The sequence below is a fragment of the Saccostrea cucullata genome, unplaced genomic scaffold (assembly GCF_032062105.1).
Source record: "Saccostrea cucullata isolate Sc308-1 unplaced genomic scaffold, CSIRO_AGI_Scuc_v1 ctg784, whole genome shotgun sequence".
Lineage (NCBI taxonomy): Eukaryota > Metazoa > Mollusca > Bivalvia > Ostreida > Ostreidae > Saccostrea > Saccostrea cuccullata.
The window spans coordinates 618,025-635,084 of NW_026935833.1; the positions used below are offsets into that span (position 1 = coordinate 618,025).

The 17,060-nt window shown below is 30.4% G+C and overlaps 1 protein-coding gene across 1 annotated transcript; it reads left to right on the forward strand.

Annotated features, from left to right (window-relative positions):
* The first annotated feature begins 1,096 nt into the window (after nucleotides 1–1,096).
* LOC134243866 (pro-neuropeptide Y-like) lies at nucleotides 1,097–9,340 on the forward strand. The gene is made up of 5 exons (XM_062726091.1): nucleotides 1,097–1,191; nucleotides 1,282–1,418; nucleotides 6,382–6,562; nucleotides 8,295–8,347; nucleotides 8,991–9,340. The coding sequence occupies exons 2-5, from the start codon at nucleotides 1,412–1,414 to the stop codon at nucleotides 9,050–9,052; spliced, it is 303 nt and encodes a 100-aa protein (XP_062582075.1). The 5' UTR covers nucleotides 1,097–1,191; nucleotides 1,282–1,411; the 3' UTR covers nucleotides 9,053–9,340.
* The last annotated feature ends 7,720 nt before the right edge of the window (nucleotides 9,341–17,060 follow it).

The window sequence follows — 17,060 nt, forward strand, 5'->3', positions numbered from 1 at the left end:
AAGTAGGGCGAAGCAATTTACAGGTTTTATTATCTGGAATAATAAACCCTTATATGTTGATAATTTCCTATTAACTAAAAGGATTTCTACTAGAAGAATAATAGTGCGTATAAGTAAACATGTCAAATCGGTAAGTGCATCCCTTATAGAGTAGAAATAGATATTCACAGTGTTTAAACTGTTTCATTGCGCCAATTACGCATCTCGGGTATCTTCTACTATACATGAGAAAAAGATATGTGCAAAATATTTTAGTACAGTGTTTGTTAGTCACACAGTTCAATATGTGTTTCTTTGTGACAAAACTTGCAGAATTAATAAGAAACAAGTTAGAAAAAATAAATGGATATTGGAATTTAAAAGAAGATATTCAAGACATACGTTTTATGAAAAGCATAATCATATTTAATGTGTTTAGAAGTAAAAGACATTTATTGACTGTGGTACTCATCTTATATACGATGTACAAAACTGGTCCGTTTTACAAAAGAACTTAAAAAGAACTAAGACCAAAACTTTAGTTGATTGTATACTTTTGCAAAATTAACGAGTAAATTTAAAATTGCTTTCATGAAAATATCTAACTACATTCCTTTTAAAAAGTTGAAAATAATTTTAAATTTACTACAAATAAAAAAGTTATAGGCAAATAAATTTTGGTTTTAGTCGTAAGTTCTTTTGCGAAATGCTTTTTAATACTAGTAAATATCTAAATATCTAAACGCTGTATAATTATGTAGGGCATCATAATAATTTGATAAAACAAAGATATATATATGATATTTTGGTTTATATTCGGCGAAACTTCTATTAAGAAGAAAAATATTTATATGAGAAATTGGCGGTAAGTATATAATGATTTTGCAGTGAAAAAAATGAACATGGAGAACACAAAATCAACATCTATTATTTAGTAACTTTTTCTACCGGTAAACAGTCTCATCAAGAAATGCAAAACAGAAAGACGGCCACCCGTCAGTCACACAGCGTTACTAACCAAACACTTGTAAATTACAGGAACTAATGACAGTTCTGTGAATCTTCATTTCGGCCTCAAGCAGGCTGTTTTTGACAAGTTGCTACAGAGGGCTTACAAATCACTCACTCCGCAGAAAGACAACATGGCGGGGTGCCTGTGATTACGGAGATGGACCTCCATTTTAGATGTACGTCACCTTCCGTCTATTATTGGTAAGAGGGATTGGATAATGAAGCAAAAATGTCACAATAAGGAATGAAATTCATGAATATTCACAACGTAATAAACACATATTCATGCAGATACAACCAAAAAGAATCGTAAACGGCAGGAGACCTTGGATAATTTGATGACGTCATCATTTTCTTAGCGTTAAAACTTCCATAGGATAGTTGCATTTCTCACTTGGAAAAGCTGTTGCAATAGGAACTCATGAAAGGTAAGACAATACTGATGTTTTTATGTTATGAAATATCTATTCAGATACTAGGATTTTTGTTTTGGATGAGGAAAAAGAAAAGAATAAACATTCAAAAAAAAGAACATTGAATATTTTCTTTCTGAGAAGTAACGTATGTACGTTTTTAAATTAAATTTTAAAGCATATATTTAACCCTCTGTCTTGAAAAAAATTATAATTTTAAAAAGAAATTTAAAAAATGGATAAATTGGATAAAACAAGAAGATTAACAGAAGGAGTTGAGAACATTTAACAAGATATTGTTCCATAAAGAGAATAATTTGTATTTGTTATATTAGTCATTCCATATTTTTATAAATTAAACATAAGGTACTGAAAGTGCATGATTACTTATTTTCCTCTTAGTTTTATTGACTTCCTTTTGCATTGTAAAACTGTGCATGTTTTATTCAAATGATGATATGTAGTCATACGCACATTCATTTATTTCTAAGAGCATATTTGATACTTGAATAACATTTTAATCAAGAGTTATAAATCTGACAGGGATATTGTTTCTTGCTGCTTAGAAAAACTAATCGAAAAGAAATGCTTAATTTTCTTCATTGAAGTAATGTGGGTTTATTAAAACAATTGGAACGTTAGTTTTCTAGATTAACTTATTTAGTCATTCGTTGTTTTCCGCTTATGCGTCCGCGGACGGATTGGTTTTGAGGTAATGGAAGTTAAACAAAACACCAAAAAGTATCAGCATAAAGTAAAATAGTTTACTCTTCAGGGATATGGATTTCTATTTTTACATTCTTTTTCAAAATTTGGTTTGTTAAAATGCATAGCGTTTTTTTTTTAAAAGTATTATTTTTTAGATATACAATGTGTAGAAAATACTAATTTTTTCTTATTAATGATATATGTATAATGCTATAACATTTTCCCCTGTTGGCTTTTGTGTGTTTTCGAATTAAAAAAAGATATAATAATTTCGGTTTTAGGGTGGACGATTAGCACAAAAAGGATGGAATATCCTTATATAGTAGAAGTAAATGTTCGTTACATCCTTGTTCCGACTTTGTGAATCGTTTGACATAACAATTTTATTTCTTCATTCCCGAAATATTTTTTTCTCTGCATTATTGAGGTATAATTAATTCATATTACTCACATCATAAAGAGAATGTAAACAGATAAAGAATCCAAAGAAAATTAACTTGACCTTTACTAAATTGATTATTAGTATAAATAAAATGACGACAGATCAGATCAAGTAAACAAATTATATATCTGTAACTGAGAATAATGAGTACATGAAGGTAATGATACTGATTTTATTGTGATATGGATTAAAGCATTAAATAGAAAAACATGACCTATGTAATTACGAGATATTGATGTTCGCTAATTTACATTTTATTGGAGATCATGTTATCGTGACGATCAGGTTACCTGACTGTCTTCAGGGTTTTAGTTTTTACCTTGCTGCACTTCCTGTTGTTTGTCGGTAGTAAGGTACGAGGGCTGTTCAATAAATAATGTCCTCGGTGCTCAGAAAGAAGCAGACGACGCTTTTCAATGATTAAGTCTTCATGATTTTACTTATTAATCTCATTTAATTCAAACACATTTCCGTAACATTTTTCATCCAATTACTGATAGTTTTTAGAACTCATTTTTGGGTATGACCCTTAGTATACTGGAAATTGGAAGATCCAATGATTTCCTGGACTTGTTTTTCTCTTCTGAGAGGTTTTTTTTCAAATTTGGAAATAGAAACAAGTCAAAAGGTCAAAGATCTGGCAAATATTGTTAATGTGAAAAAACATTAACTTTCTGTTTATCCAGAAAAACCCCTTCTACTCTTCAGGGCATGCGGGTTTGGACGCTGTCATGAAGAAATTCAATGTGGTGGATTTCTGATTCTGGGTCCTTAATAAACCTTTCGATTTTTTTTGCAAAATTTTTTTTTCTAGACTCCTCCAGATATTATACTGTCTCCCCGAATACGAATTTGAACAACAATACCACTTATATTTTAAAAGATTGCATATAAATCTGTCTTTGTGCTCTTGCATACCTTTGCTTTTGTCAGACCTTCGCCGTTTTTATGAAGTACATCTTATGGTAAATTTTGTTTTGATGATTGTAAGCAATAGATTCATGTTCCAATATCTGTTTGAATATAAAACAAACGTGGATAAGTACAATTACAGATATCTTAAAATAATTGTTAAGACTTTCGTACACGCTGTCGTTTTCACTCATTTTTCAAAATATAGGGTGACCTTTGAGTACCGAGCTTATTTACTGTCAAACGTTTCTTAAAAACAGTGTAAATTACTCCCGATATGATGTCTATCAAATTTTCTATGTGTCTTAAAGTCAATCATACATCATCAAATATTATTTGTTGAAATTTGGCAAACAGTACATAAGTTGTTATAATTTTTGTTGGCAAAGGAGGGTTGCCATTTTTGATACCCATTAAATAATTTTTTATCATTGAAATCCACCCGCTCATTTGTCTATAAATCAGGCATCGGTTGCTGTAAATGACACATATTTCAATGAATATTTCTTAGGGATTTTTAACACGTTTTACAGCAGCTTTAATGTAGCCTTTATTTTCACTCTAATTTACTGATTCTTTAACATTCATTTATAATGCAGTGTCTCGAATAGCCCTTGTTTCCCAGCTTCTCACGATGAAACTATGTGATAAAAAGTGGTCACATAAACTGTTATAAATTCAGTAAAGATTCAATAATGAGAGAAAGTCAAGTTTAATGTCATATGATATCTGTATTGTATGTCATACAGTTCAGGACATGATTTATTGAATAGCCCTCGTATTATCAGATAAAGATGCGTGCACACAAAAAGAGAAAAAAAAATTAAGAACATCTAAGAATGTTCAAATAATGACGATTTTTCAAAATCTTAAGAATGATTATAGCTAACTCACTGAAGGATAAAATCCAACATCCAGGAACTCGATGCAACAAATTAAATGTAGAAGGAAGTAAAATTTGCAGTGGATTTAAACTGAAGCATATTTTATCAGTCTTCCTTACTTTTAAAACACATACATGCATGTTTCAGCTTCGTTTTACTGGAGCATTAATGATTTTGAATAAGATTTTTTACGATAATATTCTTGGGTTTTGGGGTAACTAGGGCAAGATCTATGATCTGAACAATCTTACTGTAAGTTACACGAGTAAACTTCAAGTTAAACTACAGTCTCAGATACTATGAGGTTATCAAGGAAAAGAATGTTGATTTGTAATGCCCATAAAGTCACGAATTTTCCGATGATCACATTTTGCTTTCGTCTAGATAGGAACTCATTGATAGAAAATCATATAGGAATTGTACAAACAGGAATCTTTTTCACTCTAACACACTATGACGTCTCGTAAAGAGAAACTGTTTTCTTCACTAATTGTCTTTGCTGGAGAGTAGGTAAAAAATATCAATTAATTTGATACTGTACTCCAAAGTACGTATGACATAAAGAGGGATCAGGGACGTCAGAGAAGACTGCGAGGGTGTTCAAATCCGTTGATTTGAAAAAAAAAACTTCCGTTAGATTTACCTAAACACTAAGAAGTTTCAACAATATGCTTATTTGTGACTAAGCCCTGGAAGATTAAAATAAATCTCAACTGAAATTTTATAAATTAAATATGCTAATTCATCTTGTCGTACAAAACGTTTTACTTCCGATTGCTTTCTGTTTTTGACATTTTCTACTTGACACTCGTATTTCATATAAAGAGCCATACAGCCGCATGTAAAAAAATATTCGGTCTTAAATTATTTAAACTTGTCATATATTTTTAAATTTCCTTTCCCGTGAGTTGCAGTGCTGAGTTGATTTTAACGTCACAGACTAGAATCCCACTGGATGACGTAAAGATTTGTACACTAAACTAGAGGTACTGTGAGCAATGAGCTCACTAAATGATACCCCCGGCCTCCCATATGATGATAATGGTAGTGTCCATGTTTTGCTGTGGGAAACCCAAAATATGTGTTGGAACAAAAAGTAAAATAGGAGGTGCACAATGGCTTTATATAATAAAGATTCTGTGAAAGTTTCATCAAATTTCAGCTTTTCAAGCGGGGGTATAATAAGACCGTATTAAATTGAGGTTATGCTATGCAGTATATGTGTAGATCTTCGTATAATCTGCAATTTTTAATTTCCCTATATGAATGAAATATTATTAAAAGGACATAAAACAAGCATAAAATTAAGAAAGACTCCAGCTTTTGAATTCTTTTATTTCAATTAATTCTATTTGCAACTGCAAAATAATTAAATGTAGGTAAAGTGATTTTTACATTAAATATTAAGATGAGATTAATATATTTGTTAAGAAAAACAATGTCGTAACACTGTCGTTTATCAGTTTGTCAGTATCTATTTACCTAACCATTATTATTTTCAAATATAACACTAAATAATTGTTTTTCTTTGATTGTTAATACAGGAATAAACTCTGTAGCTGCTGCAAACAAAAATAACATAACCCGTTCATGCCGGTTATGCATTTTTCCCTGCAAAAGCTACAATATTGATTCTCAGACTAACAACAGAATTAAAGAAAACATTTAATTGTTCAAGTTAACATCAAATGTTCATTAAAATAAAGATGTAACCTTAAAAAGGGTTTTCAGGGAATCATGAAAAGAATTACGTACCCGTATTAAACAATTACTATTACGAAAAACAATCAGTACTGATATGAAGTTGACATTTATACTCTTTTTGAAGGGTATTTGCAGAACACTCTGAAGAAGCTAAGCATTACTGGAATATGTTTGCTTCAAATTCAATAAGTAGCTTTATTTGTTTGATTATCAACATTTGGAATTTATAATTGTTACCTATACAACATATATCTTAGTAAGACTTCTTTGTGGTGATAACAAAATAATGAATACACAAAATATAAAGGGGCAATTTTCTCCGTTTCAGGTATTATGCCAACAAACTGCGTGTACTTCGTGTTACTGGTGACTCTGGTCTGTGTATACACAGTGCTCGGTAATGACTCCTTGTTACCGCCTAGTCGACCCTCAGCCTTCAGGAGTCCGGCACAACTCAGAAGATACCTGAAAGCTCTCAATGATTATTACGCTATAGTGGGGAGGCCCAGGTAAGAATTCGTTAAGAGGAAATATTTAATAAAGTCTCTTCGTCCTCATTCAGTTAAGTTGTACCAATACTTATGAAAAAACGTTTATTTGATTTAATATCTGAAAATGAAGAAAACATTCTCAGTATTTTCTGTATGTCAAATTATGATTTAAAAAAATAGATAAGGATGAAATTTTTAAAGAATGTTTGCTGACACAAATTGTTTCATATATAGATAATGTACCAGTAAAAAGGGTATTGATAACCTTATAACAAGAATCTATGGTTAGATTGATAATTTTAACTTTTTCGTTTTCCTAATTTATGTAGCAATATACCTGCATATGGGGTTTATGTCACTGAGTTGATTAAATTAGAAAGAACATGCTCTATATAAGATCAATTAAAAAAACGCGATCTAACAAAATACAAATTGATGAAACAAGGATATCAACAGTCTCGTTTCAAGTCATCATTTGCGAGTTCTATGTGATCTATCGGCAAGGGGATGCTTACTCCTCCTTGTCACCTGATCCCACCTCTGGTGTTTTAGAGGTCCTTGTTTGTTCTGCCCCTGATTTATATTATTTGGATGGACCTTTCAGATTGAATACTGTTTGTTATTTTATTCGATTGTCAATACAATGACCTTATCAGCAAATACAATTAAACGTTGAGATTTAACGACATTTCAATACTTTAAATTCTTTCTAATTTTTTGTCACAACGAGATATAACAAAGATTTATATCATCGGAAATTTTTACTACATGTACTTTTACTGCTATAACTGCTTTCTAATTCAATTTTTGCGATATTTAAGAATAGCTGAAATATACAGTGTATTAACTAAGATTAAGTTTCCCAACAATTGTATAGTCAGTTTGGGAAACGATTTAACTGAGCATTTTTTTACTCCTTTGTTTCAAAAACCCTTATTATGATCTATTTAAAAGTAATGGTTTCTACGTGTACTTTTATAAATTGAAACAAAATATTCTATATGTATATCATGTGAATCATTTAGATTTTATATTGTGACAAAGAAAATTTACTAAGTATTGAAATGTTTCTAAATAAGTTTGACAAAATGATAATGAATTATGACGTTAAGTACCCCCTAAAACTTTTGATGAAGTCAACTCTGATTGAGAGGGTATTCGAAAAACACTTCGGAAAAAAAATCAATTGAAAATAGGAATATTTTTTATAATATGTATTTAATTACTTTATTGATTATTCACGTTAGAATATTTGGAATAAACGTGTATCTTGGGTGTAAAAATGTAGGTTTTCTGCAGAAACAGCCGCATCGGTTAGAATTAATCTTATTGGCATATTGAAAGGGTTTAAGTCAATTTTCTATTTTTTTCCTAGTTGAAATAAAAAATTGAGTTTTGTCCCTTTTCACGTATGCTGGTAGAAATATGTTTTTAATTTTTCATACACGTATTTACTTATCATCATGCGCTCTATAAATGAACTTTTTATTAAAATATTTTGAATAATATTATGGAAGGTTAGGACCATTTTTATGATTAAGGTAGATTTTTAACAGAAAAAGATTAGAATCATTTTTTGTCTTAATTTAAATGACGGTCAAAAACAATGCTTCAAAAACAAAAATCTGCCTACTGCATTGAATTCTGAAACTTTTAACTTGAGAAACTGTGAGTATATTTCAATTTACCTTAAGATTGAGTTTTTAATCTGAAAAATAAATAAATCCATTTTTGTTGTGTATTTTTATAGATTCGGCAAAAGAAGTAACGATTATTCATTTACAGACCAAGATGACGTCGATGGTAAGTTAAACAAAGAATCAAGTTTTGTTTTATTTTAAGTTAAATAACCAGGTAAGCAGACTCTGTTATATTTGTTTGTTTTTTTTTTTTTTTTTTTTACATATATGTAAATCTTGTACCAGTGATGTAGATGCAAGGTAGGAATTTATGTTGGTTTGAAATGTTTTATTTGAAATCAGTCACTTATATTTTTAGTTACAGACAAACCATGAAATTGTAGATCAGTAACATTTTTTAAAAGTAAGAAATTTGTTCTAAAACATCTTTAAGTTTTAATTGTTAAATCTTATCCGCGAACTTTCATATTTAATTAAAACAATAAAAACATAAGTTAAGCATCTGTTACAGTGTATATTTGAATTAAATTGCTTCACAAGAATAACTCTGAGAATGTTCAACAATATTTCAAATTATTATATACATTAAGAAAATAACCGAACATAACAAGGAGCACACGCAGGGTGCGACCGGTCGGCATGAGATGCTCACTCTTCCATGACACCTTATCCCACCTCTGATGTTTTGGAGGTCCGTGTTTGCTCTGCTCCTATATAGTATTGTTTTATGGATTATGGCTGATCTTGAAAACTGTTAGTTATCTATACATGTATATGTTTCAATCAAACTATGTAGTTTTTTTCAGGAATGGGGTTTCTATATTCCAGTCGAGATAAACCAGACAATTCAGGACAACAGTGGTGGTAGTCTAATTTACCACACATTTACCACATTTCAAATGGATCATTACTCCTTGAAAAGTGTACTCGTATGGACAGATATGCATGTCAGTGTTCATCATCTAATTTTAGACTTAAGACCGAAATATTATTCTGAAAATACATTACTTTTAATATTGACAGTTTTCTGCCCGGTACTATTTTCAAGGAATGGGTTGGACTTAAGTTTCAATTCAATATGTATTATAAAAATCATTTAAACATATTCATTACATGTGTGGATATATTAAATTTATGAAATAAAATAAAGAAAAAACTTATAATAATGGTTTCCTTTTCCTAATTTTGGTGCATAGACTAACTACATGTGATATGGAATCATCAATGTTCTTGGGGAAACCAATGTTCGTGAATTTCGTGGATAACCTTTATTCACATCCCTATAAATATCTTATATCTCTGTTAATTTTTTTGGTTACAAAAAATTACCCATTAAAAATTCATTCCAACGAATAAAATTTTGTTCAACTACGAACATTAGCTCTCCACAAATTAAAATAATTCCACAACATTCTGTAAAGAAGAATACCAGGTTAACTCTTCATTTAAAATAAATTCTTTGAAGACTTGGAGTTCAAAGCCTGCTTGGAAGGCAGCATACACTGCCCCAGAGGCTGTATTAAAAGCAATTCAAAAAGTATAATCATAATACATCAACAAACGCCATCAAGTTTACACATGATGTCAACTCAAAAGTTTTCTATGGTAACAATGGATGCGGATTTAAAAGCTTACTTCGTCAATGTTTCTCGCATCAAACGATTGAAGGACATAAAGAAAACAAATTATCCTTCTATGTTCAATAACTCAATAGTGTGATGAAGGCAGATTACAGGATCAGTATGTGCTGGTCCCTGCTGACAAAGCTGGTAACAACTTAGAGGAACTGGGATATACATTTTTCTACAAGTGGTAATCTTATCTATATCCACAGTTCCCTTAGGAGGAGATTCTTCAAAATCACATGTCAGTTTTATTACTTTTAATATTCCTAACAACCAAAATGAATTTAGCATATTTACCAAATCTGTATTGGATTCCGAAACTTCATTAAAACCATTACAAACAAAAATGCATTTCAGGTTCCAGTAAATGTTCTACCAAACCTCTTTCTTTACTCCTCACTAATAATAACGCCATGAATGAGAAACCTCAGGAGTATACTGCGCAGTAATATACTCGAGAAGGGTGTACATGTAAATCAGTTGTAGATACTCAATATCCAAGATTTTTTTTTGGAAAAGTTGAAATCACAGAAGTTTACTGAAATCAACCTGAAAACTTACGACTTTTCAACTTTATATACAACTAAAGTGTCCAGACTCTTTGACAGCTGTTTTTTTTTAAAATAAAAATCGAACTAGTAAATTTACTTTCCTTTTTATTAGTCATTTGTAAAATTATTTTGTTCTCTGTACGTATAGTTGATTTTAAGTGGGGAGGGGAACTGGGGTTTTATTGTGGAAAACCTACAATACAGAAACTCTCTAATTTAATAAAATATAATACATACATTGACTTCAGTATACATGCCAAGTCTGAGGTAAATCTACCGCCTAGGTATTCTTAAAGGACCGTCTCAAAATTGCAAAATTATTTTGTTAAAAAGCATTCTGATTGTACACACATGTACGCTGAAGTCGTCATTAAAAGATGCTTGAGTTTCTGATTGACAATGTCTACATGATTTTAGGAAACCAGGTCTTTCAACAATCAATTGGAATTCCCATGGGTTCCAAGTGCACCCCATTTTAAGCAGACCTTTTCTTAGTCATATGAAGCTGAATTCAAATATTTGAGATTCAAAAGCTTAAATGTGAAAAGAAGAAAACAGTAATCTAACAATAAAACTTGACGAGTTTCCTTGCCTGGAAAGGTTATTAAGTATAAGTACTGGAGAAAATAATGCTAAGATATAAAGATTGTATCCAAATGTCACACTTTTTTGTTCGGCTTAGTTTAAGTTTTGATCTTAGTGATTATCGTATTTGAAAATATGATAAATTATAAGAGTAATCTTTCACAGTTAAAGACCATCGACAGATAAAAACGAATGTCAAAGTGAAACTAGGTTTATTCTTTATGTTATAAGATAATGCTTTCTCAATCTTAACCTTTATTTTTTTTCGACTTCGATTTAACTTTCAAGTTTTCTGTTTCATTTAGAATTGGTAAATCGTGGTGCTAATTCACCTAAATAAACAAATACATTGTATGAAGTCTGTGTGACAGAATAATCTCAAGAAACCTAAACTTGACACATATATTTTTTATCTAAATAAAAATCAGTAAAGCTGTTTTCCCCAGTTAAACGTGACCGTCACTAGGATATGTACTTCACTTGTGAAATAAAATGGACGAAAAGAAGCTTTTCTTTTTAACGTACTCCAATGGGTATTAATGCATCATTGCAATATCTGCAGTTATCTTTCTTTCTGCTTAAGCAATAGGAGTTGCATTTCTGAAAATTTCATTTTGCTGTTAAGATATGCTGTTTTGAAAAATCTGTATGTGAAATAAACCTCTATGATAAATAAGAACAAAATAAAGTATTAAATTGTTTCTGAAGACAGAATTCAGTACAATGGAATGTGTAGTATAATTTGTACATGGCGACAATAATGTAAGTTTATAAATAGTTCTTCTACTGCAAATATGAACGAACAAAATTGTTATTTATTAAATGTTATTTCTTATGATATTGTAAAAATTAATTGCAATACTGCAACAAAAATTTCCGACATCAAAGTTACAGCTCATATTGCTTTAAGGAAAATGTGTATCCCTGAAAAGATGATAAAGAGGCGTGAGTCTATGTATGGAGGACCCCCCCCCCACCTCATATTTTTGGAACTGAACTTCTTGTCATGGGGAGAGTTGTATAGAAATTTTAATTGGGTTTGGGCCTCCTACTTAAAATAAAAAGCTGTATCCTGGCAAATGTGTTTTCTCTTTTTTTTCACGCTTTTTTAAAATTATGTCTTCTGGTATATTTTTACGGCTTATAAAAAAGATAAATGGTGCCTAATTACATGTAACCCTTTTAAAACAATCCAAAGACTTTTTAATAAAAATAAAATGATAAAAATAACAAAATACAACTTTTCACAGTACTTATAAACATTTAGGAGGGTTATTAAAGCTGAACAATATCGCTCTTCATCATGCTTCTTTCTTTTCTTTTCTTCTTCTTCTTTTTTTTTTTTTAGAAAGTTTAAATTGACTCTTTACAGGTAAAATTATTTATTCGGTTAATTTGTACAATTTTAATTCATCTTATCGAAAAAAAAAACTCTTTAAAAATCTTAGCAACACTGTTATGTAATAACATAACATGACAATTTTTCAAATCTACTTAGTCATGTCACGCAAGGCTTGTGATACGATACTTATTTACATACTGATTGTTAGGTCATTATTTACACACTTAGTTGTCCACTGATTTTTTCCGTTATTTCCCGATCATGACAAGGAGCACACCGCAGGTGTTACTGGTCGGCAGGGGATGCTCACTCCTCCATGGCAGCTGATCCCACCTCTGATGTTTCGGAGGTCCGTGTTTGCTCCACCCCTTTTTATAATATTTAATCATGTGTAATGTTTGAGCCCAAATACTCTTCGTTATCTCCGTTTCCTCACAGACCCTCCGTCTTATTTGCGATGTTTTTTTGAACAGCCTTTCCATTCTTCTTCTTTTGCTTTTATGAGACTGGATACTGTTCGTTATTTCAAATTTTTTACCATCAAGTTTTTCCCACTTAAAACTGTATTTGCCATTTTTACACAAATACAAAAATCAAATTTGGTATAATTTTTGCATTCTCCGAACTTTTCAGAGATTTGACAAAGGTTTTTCACAGTGCATGGCAAATTGCATCGCTACTTACTATTCTATGACGTCCTGAAAAATGATACTTTTTACCTTAGAAACACACAATACCTGTCTTCTTTTAAGTCGTACGCCAAAAACAATATATTTACCTATACCTTGTACCTTCTACGCCAACATTCATTCACACCGATCGCTCTCCAAACAATGGATGCAGTATCTACGCAGTAAAGATACATGTAATCGGTAATTTGCTACAACTAAACCAGGGGCTGCTCATAGCTGTATATATTTTTGAGACAGTTTTCATATTTTGATCTTGCAAAAAAAACAAAAAACAAAAAAACAAAAAAACTAGCAATTGTTCCCCCTTGGCATTTTATGCTCTTTTAGCAGAAAACAACTATCCAGCCTTTCATGGATAAAAACTAGAAAAAAAGGAAAATGTATTTCCAAAAATGAGAACTTTTTCCCTGAAATAGTCGGAAATCATCGCAGTGTAAAATCAACTGCGTAAAAACCATTTGATTTTGGACTTTCCACATTTTTGTCTTTGTCATATTTTATTTCATACATTTTCATAAAAAAACTAATTCTAACATAAGAAATGAATGTTTGAAATAGATCAATTATTTTATTACAACGTGACATAGTGTTATGTCTCAAGAGATGTTTATTTCATACCAAGATTAAATATCTATTTTTTATGTTCAAAACAATAAAGTATTATGTTCGTATTTAATAAAAATATCTGTGTTTTCAATAAAACATTGTCAATACCTTTTAGATAAATTCATTTAAATTACATGTATCAAGTATAATTTTAAAGCCTGGAATTTATAGCAGTCACTGATTTATCAGGATTCCAGAGGCTGCATGTACCAAGTTTACACCCAACACAAATTTTCCAAGTCTGTCTCATACATTTATAACGTTGCCGTTTTTGAGACATGTCTATTAGATTCGAAAAATATATTAATTTTTCTTTATCAATAGATATGCATATTGGTTGATTAAGAAAATACCTTATGAAAATTTTACCTTAATTTAATGACCACACAGAACCTCTGTCTATATTTTAACCATATACGCTGCTATTTCCTTCTCCCCTTTCGTCCTGGAAGCAACAAATGCAGGTTCAGAAGAATTTTTTTTCCTATTAAACTAGATTTTATGTTTTATCATATATTTTTTAAAATTTTTAACTTTAAATGCTATTCAATTTTTTTTTCTCAAAAATTGACAAGACTGCAATATTTGTTGTGCCATTTATTAGGTATTTAAAGATAACAAGAGGTATTTTGTAATATACACCCAATAATGTCCTCATTGCTTTTACAAAATACTCAAGTTTTTTTGGGCTGTATATTACCTGTTTGTATGTATAATTAAATATTCATTTCTGCTATCCAATAAACTCAAGTTTCTCAATTTTAAATAAAAAAAGATTTGAACTTTCTAAGGAAGAAATTCTTCCAAATCATATGTCAGTTTTGAATATTTTTAATATCCCAAAGAACCAAAATAAATTTGAACTATCATATATATATTGCATTCCGAAACTTCATAAGAATCCGTACAAACAAAGATACATTGTGGGTTCATATATTCAACCAAGCCTCTTTCATTACTCCTCACTACTGTAGTGAAGGAGAGTCTTCTAGAGTATTGTGCAACAATATATTCAACAAGTGGTGTTAATAAGATGTGGATGCTTAAAAATTCTAAGGAACTTTTGGACAATTTGAGATCACAAGATTTTACCAAAATCAACAGCTTAAAAACGAATTTTCAACTTTATACACAACTATTTCCCAGGATGAATTAAAGTCCAGGCTTTTTGATATCATTGACAGCTGTTTTTTCAATAAAAATGTAATCGTAAATTGACTTACTTTGTCGTTGGTCTTTTGCAAAATTATTTTGTTAAAAAACATTCTAAATGTACACACAAGTACTCTGAAGTTGACATCAAAAAGATGCTTGAGTTTCTAATTAAAAGTATGTGTCAAATCATAAAGTTAAATGAAAAATGGCGCTATGTAAGAAATATTCTGTGAAAGTCTCATCAATTTTCCATCAGTTATATACGAGGAGATGTGGATAAGACATTGGTACCCCAGAGTGTAACAGATGAACGTACGAACGTACAGACGGACATCCCGATCACTATATACTCTCCCACTTTTCAAGTAGGGGTTCATAAATATTAGTAAAATCTCAAAAGAACCCTAGCATTGAACAATATTATAGAAATTTGTCGTGTTATTAAGTGAACGAAAACAAACTTAATCAGTGGATATCTGATATGTTGTTCTCCAATAACACTATATTGTGTCTAATTTCTGTAAGGTACTGTAATCTTTGAATGTCCTTTTCAACCTGCATAGGTTCATGATTTACTTTTCCTTTAAGACGTCTAAATATAAGTGAAAAATTCTCGAGAGGGACGTTAAACGACATATAAACAAACTAACTTTTCCTTTGAAAGGAGCAAATTTGAGATGAATCAATTTTCTGGATGACTATAAAGGTCTCTACAAAAACATTTTATAATTATATAGAAGGCGAAAATCCCTTTTGTTCACTAACTTTTTTGTTGTTGTGTATAATTAAATGCATATGTCTTATAACATCAGATTAGAATGTCAATATTTTCAGCCATTTCATATCGGATGTAAATAGTTTTTCTGATATATACCAGCTTACAACATCGCAATTCAGTTCCAGGAAAAAAACAAATAAAGTTAAGTAGTATATTTTGAAAATAGTTCCTAAACTATAATGTTCAATAACAAATCGCATAAATCGTCAAAAAATGAAACTTATTTTAAATTCAAACAAAAACTATATTCATATAAAGTCAATAAGATAAGCCGTTAATGCGTATCAACCACATTTCAATGAATCAATTGCTTTGTGAAATTAATCCTGTTTTAGACCTTATTTCAAGCTCTGATCAGCTTCAAAGATAATTTTGAATAAACTACTTTGATGAAGGGTATACAATCACAAATCTCTTACAACAAATATGGTGGAACATTTTAGATACGAATTTCCTCCACACCCATCTCTTTCATCTGAAATTAGAAAGTAATCATGCGAAATAGACTAAATACTTCTGAGAGAAGATTTACATGGTTGATGTCGCACCAAAAAGTATATTAAAGGATGGACAAAGGTTTAAAATGAAGTTTGTTAAACAATGGATTTTAAAAAAAAATTTATTGTGAAATAACTCCTAACTTTTCACGGTATCCATTGTATTTTTTTTAAAAATACAGAAATAGAATTTTTGTAACATATCGTAACAAAAATATTAAGAGTGTCCATTTATAGATATAATTCCCATCCCTAATTAATTGATCATTATTATTTTTAAGTACGATAATTTAAAATAATACCAATGACATTTATAGAAATATCCGCCCCGAAATATACTTTATTTGCAACAAGCATTCAGTTAATAAAGTTTATGAAAACAAGTTTGTGGTACTTTGTTCGTTGACTTTGTCAAAAACTGAAAGATCACCAAATCATTTATGTACTAAAAAAATCAATTTATTAAGTTTTTGGAAATGTTTTATCCAGGTGTCACATGTGGGAACTAAAGCACCAGATTTAGTAGTATAATATGTTTGATTGATTGTTTATCGTACCTTTCTAGAATATTTCACTCGTATGTAGATGCAACTACATGACTGTGTATGGTTAAATATTTAGACCTGTACTCGGCACTCACGGCCATTTATCAGTGAGATCTTATGCCTTTTTTGTGCCAAAATCTCCTCCTACCCCGGGTCTCATTTATGTATACGGTCTCAAGCGAAGGACCGGTCTCAACGTCCAGTAGTTGGATTCGAACTCAGAGCATTAGGATCATCTCTTTTTTATTGCATGACCCAAATGCTCTTACCAATATTCCACACAAGACAGGCTATTACATTTTATTTCAATCATTAAGAAAATGAAAATCTATAAAAATAATGAATTTAAAACTGAAAGGATGCAAACTGATATATGAGTTGTTAATGTTTTTTTCATGTTTTTGGATCAAACATGAATCAAATACAAAATACATTAAATGTATATTCACAAAAAATCCCCAAAAGAAGAAAAAAGGGAAGGGACAAAAAACAGTGAACAC

Coding starts and splice junctions, on each gene's coding strand:
- LOC134243866 (XM_062726091.1), top strand. Junction 6,563..8,294: donor GCTATAGTGGGGAGGCCCAG/GTAAGAATTCGT, acceptor GTATTTTTATAG/ATTCGGCAAAAGAAGTAACG. Junction 8,348..8,990: donor AGACCAAGATGACGTCGATG/GTAAGTTAAACA, acceptor AGTTTTTTTCAG/GAATGGGGTTTCTATATTCC.